This window comes from Trachemys scripta, chromosome 14 (genome assembly GCF_013100865.1).
Source record: "Trachemys scripta elegans isolate TJP31775 chromosome 14, CAS_Tse_1.0, whole genome shotgun sequence".
NCBI lineage: Eukaryota > Metazoa > Chordata > Testudines > Emydidae > Trachemys > Trachemys scripta.
Genome location: NC_048311.1, coordinates 9,712,058 through 9,731,845, shown reverse-complemented (window position 1 = coordinate 9,731,845; position 19,788 = coordinate 9,712,058). Strand labels below are relative to the sequence as shown.

The 19,788-nt window shown below is 48.0% G+C and overlaps 1 protein-coding gene across 8 annotated transcripts in view; it reads left to right on the top strand.

Annotated features, from left to right (window-relative positions):
• MYOCD (myocardin) overlaps window positions 1-19,788 on the top strand; it is a 227,057-nt gene that overhangs the window by 124,461 nt on the left and 82,808 nt on the right. Inside the window, exon 1 of one of the 8 annotated variants that reach the window (XM_034789816.1) lies at window positions 2,340-2,737. The exons of 6 other annotated variants lie outside the window; for them this stretch is intronic. In XM_034789816.1, coding sequence (XP_034645707.1) covers window positions 2,683-2,737 — 55 coding nt within the window. In that variant the 5' untranslated portion in view covers window positions 2,340-2,682. Of the gene's footprint in view, window positions 1-2,339; window positions 2,738-3,351; window positions 3,414-19,788 lie in introns of those variants that run through there. One more of the 8 variants, XM_034789819.1, reaches the window with a different exon arrangement.

Here is a 19,788-nt window from a genome sequence, read left to right as displayed (position 1 = left end):
CCCATCCCGTACTCTGAACCCCTCGGCCCCACCCCCCCCAAACCTGGAGCCTCCTCCTGCACCCCAAACCCCTCGGCCCTGGTCTGACCCCAGAGCCCGCACCCCAACCCTCTGCCCCAGCCTGGTGAAAATGAGCAAGTGAGTGAGGGTGGGGGAGAGCAGAGGGAGGGGGATAGAGTGAGTAGGGGCGGAGCCTCAGAGAAGGGATGGGGCAGGGCCTTGGGAAGGGGCAGGGCAGGGCAGGGGCGGGGCAAGGGTGTTTGGTTTTCTGCAATTAGAAAGTTGGCAACCCTACCTCAGCCCCACAGACCGTAACACATTGTCACACAGACCCCTCCCCTCGACCCCAGAGGCCATAACACAGTCACAGAGACCTTTCCCCTTGGCCCCATAAGCCAGAACGCATTACCACAGGGACCCTGCCCCTCAGCCCATAATATGTTGTCACAGAGACTCACATAGCTGATCTGGAAGGGCAGGTAACCAGCACATCAATGAAACCTGCAGATAATACTGAAGAGAAGAGAGAGAAGTCCTCCAAGGGACGCAGAGGGAAGAGTGGTTCGACCACACAGAATGATATGGGAAAATGCAGTTAATGCATTTGGGGAGAAACAATCTGGAGCAGGGAAAGCTCTGCATAAGCCATAGACAAGGAAGGCCGGGGGCAACAAAGTAAATATGCATTTACAACGTACTGACGCAGAGGGGATGGTCCATGCAATACTGGGCTGCAGATGTTGAAAGATCCCATCTGGGAGTAGCTGGATTCTAATTCCACACTGCATGGCTCTGGTGCGGCCCCATCTGAACAATGCCATTCACCTCTGGACACAGCAATATTAGAGCACAATTGAGCAAGGCAGCTTGAGAGAAGAGCAACAAAGAAGTTAAGACCTAAGGGGCTGGTGAGGAGGAAATATTAAAAGAGCAAAACATAGAGTTTAAGGCCAGAAGGGACTATCAGATCATCTAGTCTGACCGCCTGCACATCACTGGCCATGGAATTTCACTCAGGTCCACCTGTTTTGAGCCCAACAGCTTGTGTTTGGCCAAGTATGAGTAGTTTAGCTAGGAGACTAGACACTAGCAGAGGACGTGATAACAGTGTACTGCTCTGTGAAGCACGTAAACAAGTCCCACAGGCAGAGAGGAATTCTTCAGGGCGAGGAGGAGTGAGGGGGAAGTTTTGGGAGCGTATCAGGAAGTGAGCTGTATTGTTAGGCTGGGGAATGGCCTCTCAGGGAAGGGATGGCAGGGGTCTGTTGCCTTGGACATTTAAAACACCATGGGACAAAGCACCCAGAGAATGTGCAATAAGGAACAAGCTCCTTTGAGCCTAGGGCTCCCATCTCTAGCTTCTGATTCTGGGACATTCTTGGCAAATTTTTCACTTCAAAAGTCTCATTCTGGTCAGACACTTTCCAGACCCTGGTAGTGACTTCTGCCTGTCATCTTTTCCATGGAACAAGCTGTGCAGCGATTTGTATTCACCTCCCTGTGTGTTGGCAAAGGCACTGCCAGCTCTGAGATGGGATAGATGGGAGTTGGGGAAGCATCCCTATGGCTCCATGTGGCCAATGGCAGTCTCTGTGTTCTGTGATTACTGCATTAGTCTGTTCTGAACAAAAGGGTGATTTTAAGCTGCAATAACCTCAGCACATTGAATATTCAGCACCAACAAATAAGTCAACTATGGAACGATTGATTTTAGCGAACGTTTTGGGCCTGGATGGTAAGATGGCCATGCAGTTACCAGGAGACTGTGTTTCCTCAAAAAACGCCACTTAGCTGTGGTTTATCGGTATCAGAATGAGATAACACCCGGTGAGTCCTACATAAACACAGTCCATCAGCGCATCACAAGGAGCCCCAGCAGAACCAGACTGGGAGGGCATGCCAGTATGCTGGCAATGGTACATGCCCCACAGGGACATTTTGACTCCTTAGATGGAAAAAGTCACAACTTCTGTACATCAGAGAGCATAAAAGCTCAATTAATAAATATCTCATCCTATCCCCCTTCCTGCAGAAGCAGAGGGAGCTCCACGTAATGTCCCTGAAGTTCTTGTTAAGTATCAGAGAATAAGGTGCCCAGATTATTTTCAAGTTGCAGCTATTAAGCCCCCCTCTAGGTTCTGTGCAGTTAAGTCCCATCACATGGAATTCCCAGTGGCTACATCTCCCCATGCTGGAAAGAGTTAAGCTCTAGGTCTGTTGATATTTCAGAGCTGCTCTGAAGCCGGCTGTCTGAGAGAAGGAGCCTTCTGATTGGCCAAAGTTCCTATTGGTAGTAATAAGGATCAGATATCAAACTTCTGTCTTTCCTAAGACCCTTTAGTGATAGTCGCTGCTGGCTGCTAGACTATGACATCAGCCAGGACACCCAGTGATGCTGCTGATAGTAAACTCTGAGCAGGAGGAGGGTCCTGCTAGCTCAAAGTTAATTAGTTCAACCCAGCACAGGGCAGAGCAGTTGGTTTCTGTGGAGGGGCAGTGCTGGATGGGACCAAATCTTTTCAAGTCACTTGCTGCTTTCTACAAGCCCAGCTCTGAAAGCACCCAGAGGCTCCCAGGAGGGTTGGATAAATCCTGGGGCCCTAGCAGTGGCCAGCTTGTCTCCTTGGAGCCAGTTCATGCTTTAAGTTCGGGGGCTTCTGGACCTGTTCACAGAGAGTCACCATGACACTGCTGGGTTCTGAGCATTCTTTGCTGATTCGGAGCAAGTTCAGATCAGGTAGGGCTAAGCATCAAGAATTTCGTCTAAAGTTTTCCTCTCCTGCAAGCCTCAGCCATACGCTGGTTTTCATTAAATGTTTGGAAGCCGCATGCAAGTAAAATAATCAGGGAGTCGTAAAGCTGTCATGGCTTTGCTCTCACAGAGGCTATTCTGCAAATGAAGAAATGCATTTTCCTTCTTCTCTATTACTTTTTAATTGCTTTTTTATTGCTTTCAATTTATGTTTGTGGTGTATGTTGGTAAAGCTACAGTTCCCGGTTCCCTTGGCCTGGGCCCTATAGTGAAGGACTGGGTCAGAAATCCAAAAGAGCTGCTGTGAAAAATGACATGCCTAATCCCCTCCATATATTCCAGGTGCTATCCTGTATATACATGCTAGTGACAGAGAAGACAGGCCTGACATTTACTCTGATATCCAGGCAGTTGATTTTGTTCCATTAAGTTGTGACTAATTGGATAAAAATGAATTTGCAGAAATGCGTCATTTTTAGAAGTAAAAATAACAAATGGAACATGCAAAATATTTAAAGTGACATCATCAGATAAATAAAACCAGAGCCACCCAGCGGAGTGCCACTTTCGGAGGGTTTGCAACTAAAAACATGTCCCACTCTTGTGAGTTAGTGGAAGTCCCAGTGAGGGGCTTCCCAGAGGACGGTCTGCATGAGTGAAGGTGAGTGAAGGTGAACTATGGGACGGTCACTTCTGACTCAGCCCCTCTGCTGGACACTTGTGATTTTATTCATGTTCTATACTTATAATAAATAAGGGGGGTGGATGTGTTTGCGTTGCTCATTCTTTTAACTGACATTAATTAATGTAAATTAATTGATTATAATGCTAGAAAAATGTATTTGACAATCTGCTGTTAGCTTCAATGGCATACAGTTCTCTATAGTTCTACTGTACATGTGGACATACATTCCAGATCACCACCCACTCTTGTTTTGCCTTTGCGTATGCTGCGGGTAATAAGAAGATCAGAGGCTTCCGATATCAATACTAGACATGTGTGGTGTTATCAGGATCTCTTAGATAGCTGGGTGGTCAATTTAAACTTTGTTTTCTTAGCAAATACAAAGTTGGCAGTTGGTTAAAAATCCAAATGTGTGTGGGGAAACACAAGGGTCCGAGTCTGGCTGAGTTACACACAACTTGGGTCCAGGGCTTTGGTGTGGTTTCCATATCACTAGGATCTTACATTGCATTAGATTAAGTCGTTCCTTAGAGTTTGTTGGTATATTATGGTACGTTGCTGTTCATTTGAAGGAAGTCTCAGTTCCTAACAATTCATGCAGCTACTCCAAAGCAATACTGCCACCTTTCTGAAGAGAGGGGGATGGGGATGTGTTCTGTGTCACCACATTCTTTTCAAATGAACCATTATTGTTTTTAAGACTCATTTCTGGGTTATTTGTAAGCGGGGTTTATTATGGAGCTGACAGCAGAATTTCAAAACATATTTTTCAAATGATTCTTTACTAAGTGTAAACTTTATGGGTCTTCACTTCCATACATTCTCATGCCTTTCAGCAATTTTAATGCAGTTGATTTACGGGGCATTCTTCACTTTGTGGCCTTTGTTCCCAGAACTGCTATTTGGCTGCTGAAAGATATTTATTATTTTAGTATCAGAGGGGTAGCCGTGTTAGTTTGCATCTGATGAAGTGGGTATTCACCCGCGAAAGCTCATGCTCCAATACGTCTGTTAGTCTATAAGGTGCCACAGGACTCTTTGCTATTATTTTAGTGCAAATCTTCCCCAAATCCCAGCTTTATGGAGGTTCGTTTCTAGCCATGGTGCAGGTGAGTGCATGAGCAGCTCAGGGCCAGCATTAACAGCATCCCAATCCCCATTGTTGACACATCGCTAAAACTGGGGGGGAAGGAAAAGCTGAATGTCGGCTGAAATCAACGAATCCCACGGAGAGGGCTGTTATCTTGAGTTAAATTGCCACATAACATGCAATAAAGGAGACAAACTGAATAAATGACAGAAATGTCAATCTCAGTTTGCTACAAGTCGTTTATAGGCCTGAGCGCCGTTTACATTTGCACAAAGCCTGCGCACGGTAACTGTAAAACACTAATGCTGGTCAGGGAGTAGAGTACTCAGACTGGGTTGGGCCTCACACCCACTTTGCACAGGTGTAAAATACACAGGCCCTAATAGGACTCTCTGTTGCCTTGGAAATGGTGCTAAGCAGGCAGGTGGTAGGTGTTAGGCTGTGATCATTCCCTCAGGTTCTAGAAAGGATGAACTATTCTTTGTGACTTGTGATCACATATGTCTTTTGAACAGTTCCATGTTGATGTGGCTAAGGCAGGACTATGAGTGGATTCTTCCCGTCGCTATATGGTCTGAGTTGCTGAACTGCAGAAAGGACTATCAGAGAGTTAATGGGCGATGGAAACATGTTACTTGCCTGACTGGTGTCCTAGTGCCAGAATCTTCTTATCTCCGCAGCACATAGCGGGGGCGGCATCTGATGATACAGACATAACTGTTGCCCTTAGAGTTTGTTTGAATCATTTTGACCTATTGATAGCCCATCTCTACTAGTCACTTTTGGTAGCTTCAGTGGGAATCAGGAAAAAAAACGAGTTTCTGCAGGCAGGAAGAAACGATTGGAAATGGTCTCTGTCAGGCCAGGTTCTCTAGACAGTCCCTGGTAATCCTCCCTTGAGTCCTGTGCCCAGAACATACATGGCAAATTTCTACTCTTCCAGTTGCCCACAGTGGAGGGGAAGGGCTCAGCACAGCTATATCATGTGCAGAGATTGCAGCAGTCACCATATAATGCAACGAATAGCTGCTACGAGTGGAATTTGGGAAACTTAACTGTGGTTTGAAATGCAGAATAATCTACACGTCAGCAATTACAATGTGTTGCAGGCACTAAGGTTTTCTCTCCTCCCATTTCCTAGGAATAAGAGACAAGGATTTGTGTGTGTTTATTTTGTCTATTTTGCCAAAGATAAATACACAAACCTGAGGTCATCCTGACAAATTTTGCAGGAACAATGATTCTTCTTGCTTGCCTGGCTGCCATGCTGTCCTGCAGGCTCCAAGTATCAATGGGATCGCATTAAATCAACTGGGACGCACAAGGGGCTGTTGCAGGAACCTTTCTCCCTGAATGTATTTAACTCTTCCCAGAACAAACCACTCCTATGGATAGAGCCACTGCTCCAAACCAAATCAGGTGCATTCTGTCATAGCACACACCGCACATAAACCCTGATGGCCAGAAAATGCAGAGTGAAACAACCTTAACTCTGATCTTGTTTCTAGAGCCCTTCACGGATACAAAATTTGCATCCGCATCCAATCCATGATCAGCAGACATGGTCCACGGATGTAGATATCTGTGGATATAAAGCAGATATCTGCAGCTCTGCAGGGCTCTACTTGTTTCCACCTTCCCTGGTCAACCAATGAGGAAACAGATATAAAAGCTCCTACACTGATAGCACCAGAGTACTAGGCATTAATGTATAACATTCTAGACACATCTCAGCACGACTGGGCACTGATGGTGCCCTAGGCTAACACTGGGTAGGTTGTGCGGTGTGGACAGGCTAAGGTATCAATGAGCCTTGTTTGGCTGGATGAAGTAGATGCAGCAGGGGTTTCAGTCTGCATGTAAAGGCTGAAGAAGTAGGTTGAGACCTCTGGCTTACAAGGGAATAGCAGATGAGAACGGTGTTTTCTCTGCACTGTACGTGTATAAGATGTGATTCCACCTGAATATCTGGGTGTCTGTGTCAAAGATTAATGGCCGATATTAGGTGGAGAGAAAAAGTAGATGAGGTATGGGAAATGAGAGCAAGGAAGATTCTGGTGATAGTTTGAAGATGGGCAGGGGGACAAGGTCCATCTTAAGGCTGTTAGTGGAATCTTGACTTGGAATTGCCAGGTTTTTCAAACAACGTGTGTTTCTATTTAATTTTCAAATAATGTTGTTTAAATCGATGTATGTGTTTACAGTGAAACCCTACCTTCATTCACAACATTGTTGCCTGAGAGTTCCTTCTGTTTTTATAGAGTATTTAAAAACAGATCTGTGAAAACTCAAGATAAAACAAGACACAAACCAACATACGTTAACATGCATCCCGACCCTGACTGGTTTAGCTGACGGATCTAATTAAACCTCTCCAGCAGTTGGGTATATTGCAAGCAAGGGAGAGGGGGTGTGCATCGTGGCACTGACAAGGTTAAATGTATTGCATTGTGAATGGGGAGCAAATGTAGGAGCTCTGGGAGAAGGTGGAGATATTGACTACGCTCCAGTACTGAAAGGGTTACACCTGGGGAGAGGGGGAATGCTCTCAGGAACTTAAAGGGTTAACAATTGCAGTGTCAACAAGTGACATTCTCAGCTCTGCTGAGCCCGGAGAGAGAACACTCCATAGCCAGGAGCCTTGGCTCTCAGCGAGTCCAGGGGGTCTGAGGGACACGCTGTCCCAACAAGGCTCCTGAAGGCCAGGACAGCACAGCTCCAGGTCTGCCCCCCATTCCTTCCATCCCAGCAGCTTGCGGGGCCAGCTTTTGACAGCAAGTGAGGGGGGCCAGCAGTGGGATCACCTCTGCAGGGAGCGCATGCCCCAAAGAAAGGGAATTTCTGGCACTCTCCCTGCGGAGTCTGGGAAAGCTGCTTAGAAAGTCAAATTGCAGCAAGAAGAGTGACAAATAATCCTTGTGCGCAGGCTGGTTGCACGCTCCCTGGCCCACCCTTGGGGTTACACCCGATCAACAGTGATCCTGCCAGAGGGTCTGAGAGTGGCAGCTGAGCCCCCAGGGGTAATGCGGGCAGGTAGGCAGGCCCCTGGCCATGGCAGCGGGCTGGGGAAGCTCACTGGGACCTGGGCAGGAGGGACGGTTCCTCCACACTCTGACAAGGAGGCAGCTGTGAGGCTGACGGCAACACTCTTCCTAGGCGCTGACACATACCCCCTACAGGCCTTGGTGAAGTCATAAGGATGATCTTGGGCTGGATCATGGAGCTGGGACAGATTTTCCCAATTGCCTAAATGCTCCTCTTAAGGCCTTATTCAGCCTGATCAGACCTGGTCCAGTGCGTGACAGAGATGAGCACTTCATCCTGCCGATCCATTAGCATGTGTGGGTCCCCTGGGAGGGGATTGCAAAGACACTCATCTGTGCTTCATGTTCTCTAAGCCATCCCCACTGGGACTCTGACTGCTGTTCTCAAATCGGGGAATGTTGCTTGGGCCAAAATTTCCAAACATGGGTGCCCAAACTTGGGCATGTGCAAGCCTGGCCCTTGGTCCCTGAACCTTGGTTTCCCCATCTGAGAGCAGGGACAATGTCACTTACAGAGGGTCCTGTGGCACCTTTGAGACTAACAGAAGTACTGGGAGCATAAGCTTTCGTGGGTAAGAACCTCACTTCTTCAGATGCAAGTGAAGAAGTGAGGTTCTTACCCACGAAAGCTTATGCTCCCAGTACTTCTGTTAGTCTCAANACAGAGGGTCCTGTGGCACCTTTGAGACTAACAGAAGTACTGGGAGCATAAGCTTTCGTGGGTAAGAACCTCACTTCTTCACTTGCATCTGAAGAAGTGAGGTTCTTACCCACGAAAGCTTATGCTCCCAGTACTTCTGTTAGTCTCAAAGGTGCCACAGGACCCTCTGTTGCTTTTTACAGATTCAGACTAACACGGCTACCCCTCTGATAAATGTCACTTACCTATCTCAACAGAATGTAACTGGGTAACATGTGGGGGCCATGATGCTGGCCCTTCTACTCTGTACACGTGCTCAGTATCATTACGTTAGGCTCCATATTCCCAGTGTACTAGATCCACTACAATGCATGGCATGTAAATGGCCTTGCCTACTAGTCTGAACTGCCCCAGGCCACATGCAAACCAGGAGGTTCATGACCTATTGGAAACAACTGTCCCAGATGAGCCACAGGGCAGACATTTTGGGTACAGGAGCTGCTCCCAGATGGACGCCTTGTCCTGGCCCAGTCCCTAGGAGCTGTGCTGAGCTGGGAGCCTTCCCACCTCAGCTGGTCTGGGTTCTGCTGGGCTGATCGAGGCTGGGATTCTGACTGAGGGCCTGACCCTTCTTCCCAAGTCAGTGAGAGCAGAAGCAGATCTTGAGCTGGTCTAAGACAGGCTGAGGTTGCAGGAGCCGTGTGGCACTGCTGTGAGCAAGGAGTCACCTTCCTGCAAGTGCTCCAGCGAGGGGATGTTGGCACAGGACCGACTCAGATCCCTGGCTCCGTCACTGTCCCTAGAGAAGCAGGTTCTGCCCACTGATCATAGCTAGTCTGGAACCTCTTCTCATAATAGCTGATGATGGTGACGAGCGTTGTATCAAGCCCCTGCTCTATGCCAGGCTGTGCTTTTCCTGATGGGCCTCAGGCTGGGAACAGTCTTTACTGCTGAGCTACAACCTACCCAAAATAGTCACTGAAACTGGCACTACTGACAAAATCTCCCTGGGCCTGGCCCTGTGAGGGGCGTTGATGACTGAACATTAGCAGGGAGCAAGGCACAAGCCCTGGCTCTCCAACCAGCCAACGCTGTTTGGTAGAACCAGTCCAACTGTAGATACCTTTGGGCACAGCCCTGTTCATTGACAAAGCCCTGGCTGGGATAATTTAGTTGGGAATTGGTCCTGCTTTGAGCAGGGGGTTGGACTAGATGACCTCTTGAGGTCCCTTCCAACCCTGATATTCTATGATTCTATGATTCTATAGCACCCTGCTCCTCTGGCTGGGTGCAGGCCTGTTTTTCACTCTATTCCAGGTGTAACATCACTGAGGGCATCTCTCCTGGGAAGTGTGCTGCAGGAACAGAAGGACTGGCTGGCAGAGACCACTCCTAGCCATGTGTTCTTTCAGAGAGAGGACATTCTGGGCAGACATTGTGTGCAGCATCCCAGCATGCCATGGAGGTGGGTGGGGATCAGGAGGTAGCCACGGATGCTGTCAGGCAGCAGAATGTGAGTCCCTTACACCAGGGGAAAATGGGTGCAAATCATTACTCTTCTGATTTCCCAGCAGTTTACACTCACCTTCCCCTGCTGTACATGACACACGATGTGTCAGGCAGTGGAACTGGCCCCAGTTTCTTTAGGGCTAGGTTGTGCCCTGGGCACTGCCTGGTGCATTGGCAGGAATGCATAGGGGCCTTGCTGCAGCCAAAGTCTCAGTCTCTGCTTGCCTCAGCCAAAATGCCTCCAGAGGGCTCTTAGACAGAGCCCGCCAACACCTGCCCCTCTCCATGCCCAGCCAGCCCTACTAACTGTTGTGCAAAGGTGGGTGTTGGACCAGGGCCCTGATCTCACTCGGTCCCTCTGCCTTCCAGCACCTGGCACCCCTGGGAGCACTAGCAGGGATCAGGGGCTGCCCTTCCTGCCAGGGATGCGAGGAGAGCTCCTGGGGCACACATTCTGGCCCATAGGTTTCTGCTGGGCCTGTTTAATAGCAGGGCAGGGAAAGATATGGAAGAACTAAATGGTGAGAGAGAAACCAGTAACCACTGGGTCTGCTTGATACTGCAGCGTCTTTCCAGACAAGGGCAATTCCATCAATGCATCACTTACTATGCTTAGCTCCAAAGTTCTCCCCAAGCTTCAGGAGCTTGCCAGCTGTGCGCACCTGCTCTGTACAGAGGTTGATTAACGTCCTCGCAGCATGAGGTGCTCTGAAAACCTTCCTTCTGCAGAAGGGCCCCACAGCAGCCCCTCTGGCCTTTGCAAGGAGGTATGAAACAGGACTCATGAGTGATGTGAAACGGAGGCCAAAGCATTGATGGGCAAGGAGGGCCTAAGCAGCCCCCTGGCTCTTTGCACCCCGAGTGTGGAAGAAGCTCCAAGAGGGGATTGGATGTGGACTGTGCGGCTCCAGCCCATCTGTAATTCCTGGTTATAACAAGATAAAACAAATGTCAGCCCTAAGTGACAAGCTTCATGGGCAGGGGAACAGCTGGGTGGGGCAGGAGTCTCCAGGTGAATCCCTGTGACAGAATGCCCTGTGAGAAAAGGAGTGAATGCAGCTTTCAGGCCATTGTTTTTTCTGTGGAGCCAGCTGGAGCTGTAACTGGCTGAATTTCTTCTCTTGTTGCCTAAGGACTTGAACCAAATGGGGTGCTCAGAGCTGGAGGGAGCCCATCGGTGTGACACATGGTTTCCGTAGCAGAGAGGACTTGCTCAGCCTCTGGTAGCAGCAAAGAAGCCAGATGGACCTGGGAAGGGTTAACAGGCTAAGCTGAACCCTCAAGAAGGACTAGAGTCCAGGAGGGGCTGGGCTGGAATTCGGCGACTGGCACTCTGAGAACAGTCAGGCTGGAGCTGCAGAATTTGGATCCAGGTTTTGAACAACTCTCAAAGTCTGGACATGTTCAGATCCAGGCATTTGGTTCAGCCCATTACGCAGCTCGGGGGCATCTGCAAAATCCCACAGTTCAGGTGTTCAGAGCCAGCCTCTCTCTATGCCAAGGGAGAGGTTTCTGCCTATTTATGGGGTCACCTGGAAAGTCGCATTTTGGTCTGAAACACTGTACTTGTTGCAGCTACAAGTAGCACCTCAGATACTTGGAACTGGAAGGATAAAGAGCAAAGACGACCTTGCCCTGCTGCCCAGTTTGGTCTCTTTGCACATTCACCAGCACTCTACATGGAGCCAGTCACTTAGCTCTGCAGCTTCTCGCTTGCTGAAATACCCTTTAGGAGCATCGACAGAGAGGAAAGACCCTTATAAGCACCCAGGAGTGGAGCTTTTAAAAGCAGACATGGGGCCCTGCTATTTACAGGGGCTCTCTCAGAAATGGGGATGTTCTGATATTAGCTAGTTTCAAAACAAGTGCAAGTTAGCCAGGTGCCTCTAAACAGGCACATACTGATGCTCTGCCCAATGTGGGAGACAGGCCCTGGCATCCCTGCACCTGGGAAGGATTCAGAGGTGCTGCAGTAGCTTTAGGTGACTTCAGACTCTGGGTCTAATCCCAGACATGACAGAAAACAGGTAGCATTTTTTGAGCAGTCCTTTGGAAGCTGCCTCCCACCCTAATTCCTCCCCCTCTCCCCAGTGAAGTGACATCTTGAAGTGTATAGGTTAGACTGCAGATTCCTTTCTAGTGCTGCATGCAGGACATACAGGTCTGGTTGAATGCTGAATGCAACGTACAGGCTCCCACGTTAACTCTTTAGCCCTCTGCAGTTGGACACCAGCCTCGAGAGCTTCTCTGAGGGGCGATGGGGGCCCGAGGAAGCACAGTGTCTGCAGAGCTCATTGCTACTAGCTATGGATGGCAATGGGAGTTTTGTTTGCTTCCTTGGGGATCTGTTTCTGATGGAAAAGAAAGAGCATCTCAAGCAGAGTCACTCCTCAGCACCCCATGCGTCCGGTTGGCAAGTTAAACTCTGCAGCAGCCCGTGCACTGCCCAAACCCACTTTGCATCCAGCAAATAAAATACATCAGTGGTGTCAGCTCGGTCCCAAACTGGCAGGGATTTCTCATGTCACGGATCTCGCCCCTTCTGCCCAGGGAAATCCAGGAGCGAGCAGTACCATGGAAAGAACTGCTCTCCCTTTCCTAATGGCAGTGTGACAGGTCTATCTGCTGCTCCCTTTTATCAGGGGCTTTTCCATCCCTTTGAGCTTACAGTGAGCAGCTCATGCCCTGTGGCTGGCTGGAGGTGAGGTGTGTATCAGAGCTCTAACACAGTGACTATCTCCCCCTTGAGGCTGCTATCTGTGCCTGGCACTCAGATCTGGCCTTAGGGCTTGAAACAAACTTGGCAGATGATCAGACCAGACCAAAACTACCAGGGTTTGCAGGGAGGGAAATACAACTGCAGGTTTCAAACAGGTTTATTCTGCCCCATTGTCAGTCTGATGTCACATAAGACAGGCCTGGCCCCAAGAGCATCTCAGCTGTTACCCTGGAGCCAGCAGTAAAACAAACAGTCTCTAGGTTCATCCTGTTTCCAAGCAGCCTGTAAGCCAGGTGGCCAGGAAAGAGCTGGGCTGGCTCACCTGCGTAAGGGAGTTACCGGAATATGCCACACTGATTAACCATTACTCAGCATCACAGCTTTGAACATGAAACCTTCCTATACAGGATGGTGCAGACTCTGACCACAGCCTGTGTAAGAGAGTTATCCTGCCCTGAAAACCAGTGCCAGGATTCTCACGCATTTGTCACAGCTGTTTGGAAGGAGGCTTTTCTCTCAGTCACTCTGGAGCATGTTCTGACTGACACAGGTTAATGGGTAGAATGTCCTCTACACACGTTCAGCCTCTGCAGAGGCAGGGAGGCTGGAACAATTTGTATAGTGGGGGGTGCTGTGAGCCATTGAACCAAATTGTAAACCCTACATATGATGGAAACCTCTTCACACCTGAGAGTGTGGCAGCACCCCCGGCACCTTAGTTCCAGCACCTAGGTGTAGAGAGGTCTGACAAGTTCACCTGGTGACACCTGGTGTGGTGGATGCTCCCATGTATGCTAACAGAATATGGACAGGTGGTGCTGTCCCCTTGAGTCTGAGCAGTCTGCTCTTCCTAACAGGGTCTCTGGGAGATGAAAGTCCTGAGGTCTTGACTCTGTGGTGATTGGCTGTGGTGTCTCTGTGACTGGGTGTTGGATCGAGCTGCCCTCCTCATGGGGGAGAGAGTGGAACCATGGGAGATCTGACTCCCTCTGAAAAAATACTGTGTGATCATGTAATTAAACCAGGCAATCCAGTCTCACTTTGCTATTGACCCATGAAAATAATTCTGCCTTTTTAACAGCCCTTACCATGGCATGAGTCCACTGACACCACTGAGTGATTGAACGAGCTGAGATTAGACCCAGCCCACAACCATGGATCCACAAATCAATTGACACACCTAACTGCCATGTTAATGGCAAAGCCCAACATTTATGCAACACTAAGAACCTCAAAACCCACCTCTCAGCTGCCACCTAATCGCGTAGGCACGCAAAGTCCCTGAGGTGCCTACATTCCTGCTGGAGCACATGTGCAAACCTGCCTAAGTCCTGACACTGCCAAGGTGCTTGGAGCCCCCGCTCACACCTAGGTCCCAGTACATTGTCAAACTAGGCTCTCCGCTGCCTGTCTCTGCTGTGGGGCTGTCACAGAGTCACAGGATCTGGCCTATGCTCGGCCTGTAACCAGGCTCCTGGGAGTGACCCCTGTAGTGGGCCAGGCCTCAAGGACCCACACTGTCCACAAGGGCAGGCCCGTGGTCTCTACAATTCTGGAACTGGGCTGTCAGCCCCAGCAATTCCTGTCTCTCTCCATGGCTCCCTGCAGCGACTTACCCCAGCCAGATTCCTGCGGGAGGCTTGAACTGTCCCCTTCAGGGCGCAGGGCTCTCAGTGAGTATTACAGCGACACAGGCAGCATTTGTTAGTCCTTTGCTAATCTTTATTAGTCACCTGGCTACAGAATCTGCAAGTCCTTAGGGTCAGCACAGAGAGGCAGAACTAAGTTACACCATAGTTCATTCCGGTTAGCCCAGGGCCCAGCCACACTTGTGAACCCCATGTTCAAGTGCTGTCTCTCTCTCTCTCTCTTATTTGGACCTCCTTACTTCACAGGTGAGGGAGTCCAGACTCCTTCCAGAAGCCAACCCTTTATCACCCATCTCACACCTTCCAGTCCTTCATCACTTGATGATTGCCTGTTCTGTTCATTCCCTCTGAACCACCTGGCACTGATCACTGTCAGATGACAGGGTACTGGGCTGGATGGACCATTGGTCTGACCTAGTATGGCCAGTCTAATGTTCTTATGTCGTTTTTTCTTGAGCTGGGGGTCTTTGCTCAGCTTCCCCGCTGAGAGGCAGGGAAATCCATCTCCCTCTGGGTCATTGGATGTCAGTGTCCTGGGACTTGGGTTTGCCATGGGCTTCTAAGATTTTCAATTGATATGGGGTCAGTCTTGGCCAATCCTTTTCAATGACCTGTTCAGGCTCAAACAGCTAAGGGAAGTACTCATAGCTATCTCTCCTAGCTTGCCCTGAGAGCAAACTTAGTCCTTTTCCCCCCACTGGGAAACCATGCAAAATATAGGGGAAACTGAGGCACATTTAGGATTCATAAAAAGTATTACAGGAAATTCCCACTGTGTCAAAGGGGCCCAATCTGGTAGGCATTCTGAGGGCATGCCTAACCCATACAAAGGGGAGCACAAGAGTGTGACTCGAGACTGGTGGTGAGGGCACTCTCCCCGGAGGAGGGAAGGGAAGCCAGTCCCTGTTCCAATTAATATTTAAGCATTTATACACAATGGTCCAGGAGAGCTTGAGAGGTATCCACCGTAGCCTGGTGGCCAGGGCACTCTCCTGGGATATGGAGGAGCTGGATTCAAGTTTCCTGCTCTAAAATCAGCAGGCAGGGATTAGAAAACAGGCCTCCCACATCCGGGGGGAGTGGCCTGACCAGCCAGCTCTCAGGGATGAGTCTCTCTCTCTCTCTCTTTCCCTGTAGGAAAGGACTGATCTCTCCTAGCTTAGGTGCTTAGCTCCAGGAGAGGCATGACTGTAAATCCCAATGGAGTTAGACACCCAACTGCCCTTGAAAGGGGAAGGATTTAGGCCACACCCCTCTCCTCAGCATTTCTGATTGGCTAGCTTAGTCGGCTCAGCATGCTGGCTTCTGTGCATCCCATGCTTAGGCACCTCACTCTCCCCTCTCTGCAGCTCATCAGCAGGGTGCATCCCATCATCAGAGTTTATATCTTCAGTCCAGGTCTCTACACTTGACCTACAGGAGTAACAGTTAGCCTGGGCTTGGACTAGCCAGTAGCAGGGAATGTGGCACTCACATTGCCAGCATATTGCATGCTGTTTGTTAGACAGCAGCAGAATGCTGGGCATCAGGACTCCTGGATTCTCTTCCTAGGTCTGGACAGGGAGTGTGGTCTAGTGGTTAGTTATTATACACAAGGTAGCCAAGCATATAGATTTAGCATACTCAGAGTGACTGAGTCTTAATTCTGCTGGATTGGAGACCTGAGTGGTCTTCCCATCTTTGTCCCAAGTGGCTTTGGACAATCTCTCGCTTAATTTATTTGAAAAATGGTGTCGCTGATACTTCACTATCTCCTGAACTGGTATATGAGGCTTTGCTTAATTGTGAAGGCTGTGAAATACACATAAATGTAGTCAGCAGTGAGAAGAAGAGGTGAGATTTGAACTCACTGGTAGCTAACTGCTCTCAGCCCCCTGCTCACTTGTTTGGGGCACATTGCCTGCTTTGGCACAATAGGGAGGTTGAAATAGTGAAGCAATCCCCAGACTTCAGCACATGTGAGAACGGTGATAGGAAGTGATGAAACCTCTTCATCTGGGATATTTATAACTAAAATGGCAGTCTGTTCCATTGTCCTACTGTTCTTGAGATTCAATCTAAATCTCCCATGCTGTAGTTTGAACCCATTGCCTCTTGTCCTGCCCTTTGTACCAAGAGAGAACAACTTTTTCCCCACATTTTTTATGGCAGCCTTTCAACTATCTGAAGACCACTATCATGTCCCCCCTTAAGTTCCTCTTTGCAAACCAAACATACCCAGTTCTTTCAGCATTTGCTCATATATCTTCCATTCCATCCCTTTGATCACCTTTGTTACTCACCTCTGGATCCTTTCCAGTTTCTCCACATACTTTCTTTGCATTGGTGACCAAAATTGGTCACAGTACTCCAGCTGCGCCTAATCAGTACCGAGTAAAGTTGTACCATCACCTCCCATGACTTGCATGCTATGCCTCCGTTAATGCAACTTAAAATTGCATTTGCTTTTTTTGTAACAGCATATCATCGCTGACTCATGTTATAGTTGTGATCCACCACAACTCCCAGATCCTTCTCAGCAGTGCTGCTGCCAAGCCAGTTATCCCCCATTCTGTATTTGTGCATTTGGTTTTCCTTCTCTAAGTGTAGCACTTAACATTTGTCTTTGTTGAATTTCATTTTGTTGTCTATAGCCCAGTTCTCCAATTTATCAAGATGCCTTTGAATTTTAGCCCTATCCTCCAAAGGGTTGCAACCCCCATTTGTTCGGTGTCATCTGCAAATTTTATTCCTACATCCAGGTCATTAATAAAGATGTTTAACAACACCAGACACAGAACAGATCCCTGTGGAACCCCACTTGAGACCTCCCTTTAATAGTTAATTCCATTAAAAATTACTTTGGTCTGGTCTACTCTAGGGGAGAGGATCGATCTAAGTTATGCAACTTCAGCTAAATGAATAATGTAGCTGAAGTTGATGTACTTAGATCTACTCACTGTGGTATCTTCACTGCAGTGAGTTGACTGCTGACGCTCCCCCATTGATTCCGCCTGCACCTCTCGCTCTGGTGGAGTTCAGGAGTTGATGGGAGAGCGCTCAGTGGTCGATTTATCGCGTCTAGACTAGACACGAAAAATCGACCCCCCGCTGGATCAATCGCTGCCCGTGGATCCTGCAGGTAATGTAGACAAGCCCTTTGATTGCGGATGTTTAACCAATTATGTATCCACTTAATGGTAGTTCCACCAAGCCCATGTTTCTCGAGCTGACCTATCTGAATGTCATGTGGGACTGTGTCAAAAGCCTTGTTGAAGTCCGGATAGATTATGTTCATCACATTCCTCCTATCCAATTACCTAGTCAAAGAAGGAAATCAAGCTGGTTTGGAATTATTTGTATCAAGGTCAGGCTGAATGGTCTATACTTCCCCAGCTCCTCCTTTTCCCCCTTTTTTAAAGATGGGCACCATGTTAGCCCTGCTCCAGTCTTCTGGGACTCTCCTGTCATCCGTGAGTTTCCAAATATTATTGCCAGTGTTTCAGAGATTTCTTTAGCTAATTCCTTCATTACCCTCGGGTGACTAGCATCCAGCCCTGTTGATTTGAATTCATTCAAATTGGTCAGAAGATCTTTTACATGCTTTTTATTTGTCCCAATCTGCATCCCTTCCCCTTTATTCTCTGTGGTAACTTTGCTAGTCATCCAGTCACGTTATCTTTTGAGAGAAGTCTGAAGCAAAGTAGACATTGAGCAGCTCTGCCTTCCTATCATCTTCCATTACCAGCTCACCTTCGCCATTGAGCAGCAGACCCACACTGTCCGTAATCTTCTTTTTTGCCTGACATATTTGAAGAACCCCTTCTCATTTCTTCTAACATGCCTTGCCAGCTGTAACTCATTCTTTGCCTTGGCTTTCCTGATTTTGTCCCTACACACTCGTGCTATTCCTATGTATACTTCCTTGGTGACATGGCCTTCCATCCATTTCCTGTATGTATCCCTTTTGGTTTGTAGACAGCTAAAAAGCTCCTTGTGCAGCCACATTGGCCTCCTGTGGCTCTTCTTATCTTTCCTCTGTGTCAGAATAACTTGCTGTTGAGCCTCTAGAGTAACATCTTTTAAGAACTGCCTTTTCTTCCTAACTAGTCTTTCCAGGGGACCTTGCCTACCATTTCTCTGAGTAGGCACCGAACTAGATGTAGTCCAGGTACCTCACACTGAGCTAAGTGCCTGCAATGGGATGTGAGTTCAGGAACATGGGTGGCAGCCCAGTGATATATTCAGGATATTGTAGACTCAATAGGTAACCTGAGTTTTTGTCACCACACTTATTGCTTAGTGCAGCTGTGGACCATCCAAGCAGACAATAGGTAGCTACAGTACTGTACTCCCTGCCAGTGGATAAAGAGCAAGTGATTACCCTTGTACTTTCCTCCTCACCAAAGTATCAAAGGGGCATTCTCTGCCACAACTAACACAAGTGCACTCGCAGTTGGGAGCCCTGTAGCTACAGCATTGGCAGTATTCAATATACATGTAAGAAGCAGAAAGATGTTTCCAAAAAAGGCAACAATTACCCATGGCCATAAGAATGGCCATACTGGATCAGACCAATGGTCCATCTAGCCTAGTATCCGGTCTTCTGGCCGTGGCCAATGCCTGGTGCTTCAGAGAGAATGAACAGAACAGGGCAATAATTGATTGATCCATCCCTGTCATCCAGTCCCAGCATCTGTCAGTCAGAGGCTAAAGGAACATCCAGAGCATAGGGTTGAATCCCTGACCATCTTGGCTAATAGACATGGGTGGACCGATCCTCCATGAACTTTAATTTTTTTTTTAACAGTTATACTTTTGGCCTTCACAATATCCCCAGCAATGAGTTCCACAGGTTAACTGTGTGTTGCGTGAAGAAGTACTGCCTTTTGTTTGTTTTAAACCTGTCTATTCATTTCATTGGATGACTCCTGCTTCTTGTGTTTTGTGACGGGATAAACAACACATTCATTTCTCCACACCATTCATAATTTCATAGATTTCTATCATATCCCTCTTAGTCACCTCTTTTCCAGGCTGACCAGTCCCAGTCTTTTTAATCTCTCCTTGTATGGAAGATTTTCCGTATCCCTAATAATTTTTGTTGCCCTTCTCTGTACTTTTTCCAATCCTAATATATCTTTTTTGAGATGGGGTGACCAGAATTATATCCAATGTTTAAGGTGTGGGCGTACCATGGATTTATATAGTGGCAAAATGATATTTACTGTCTGATTATCTATCCCTTTCCTAATGGTCCGAACATTCAGTTACCTTTTTTGACCACCACTGCACATTAAGAAGATGTTTTCAGAGAACTATCCACAATGACTCCTAGATCTCTTTCTTGATTGGTAACAGCTAATTTAGACCTCTTCCTTTTGTACATATAGTTAGGATTATGTTTTCCAATGTGCATTACTCTGCCTTTATCAACATTGAATTTCACCTGCCATTTTGTTGCCCGCTTATGTGAGATCCCTTTGTAACGCTTCACAATCTGCTTTGGACTTAACTACCTGAGTACTTTAGTATCATCTTTAAACTTTGCCACCTCTCTGTTTACCCCTTTTTCCAGATCATTTATGAATATGTTGAACAGCACTGGTCCCAGTACAGATCCTTGGGGGACCCTGCTATTTACTTCTCTTCATTCTGAAAACTGGCCATTTATTCTTATCCTTCGTTTCCTGTCTTTTAACCAGTTACTGATCCATGAGA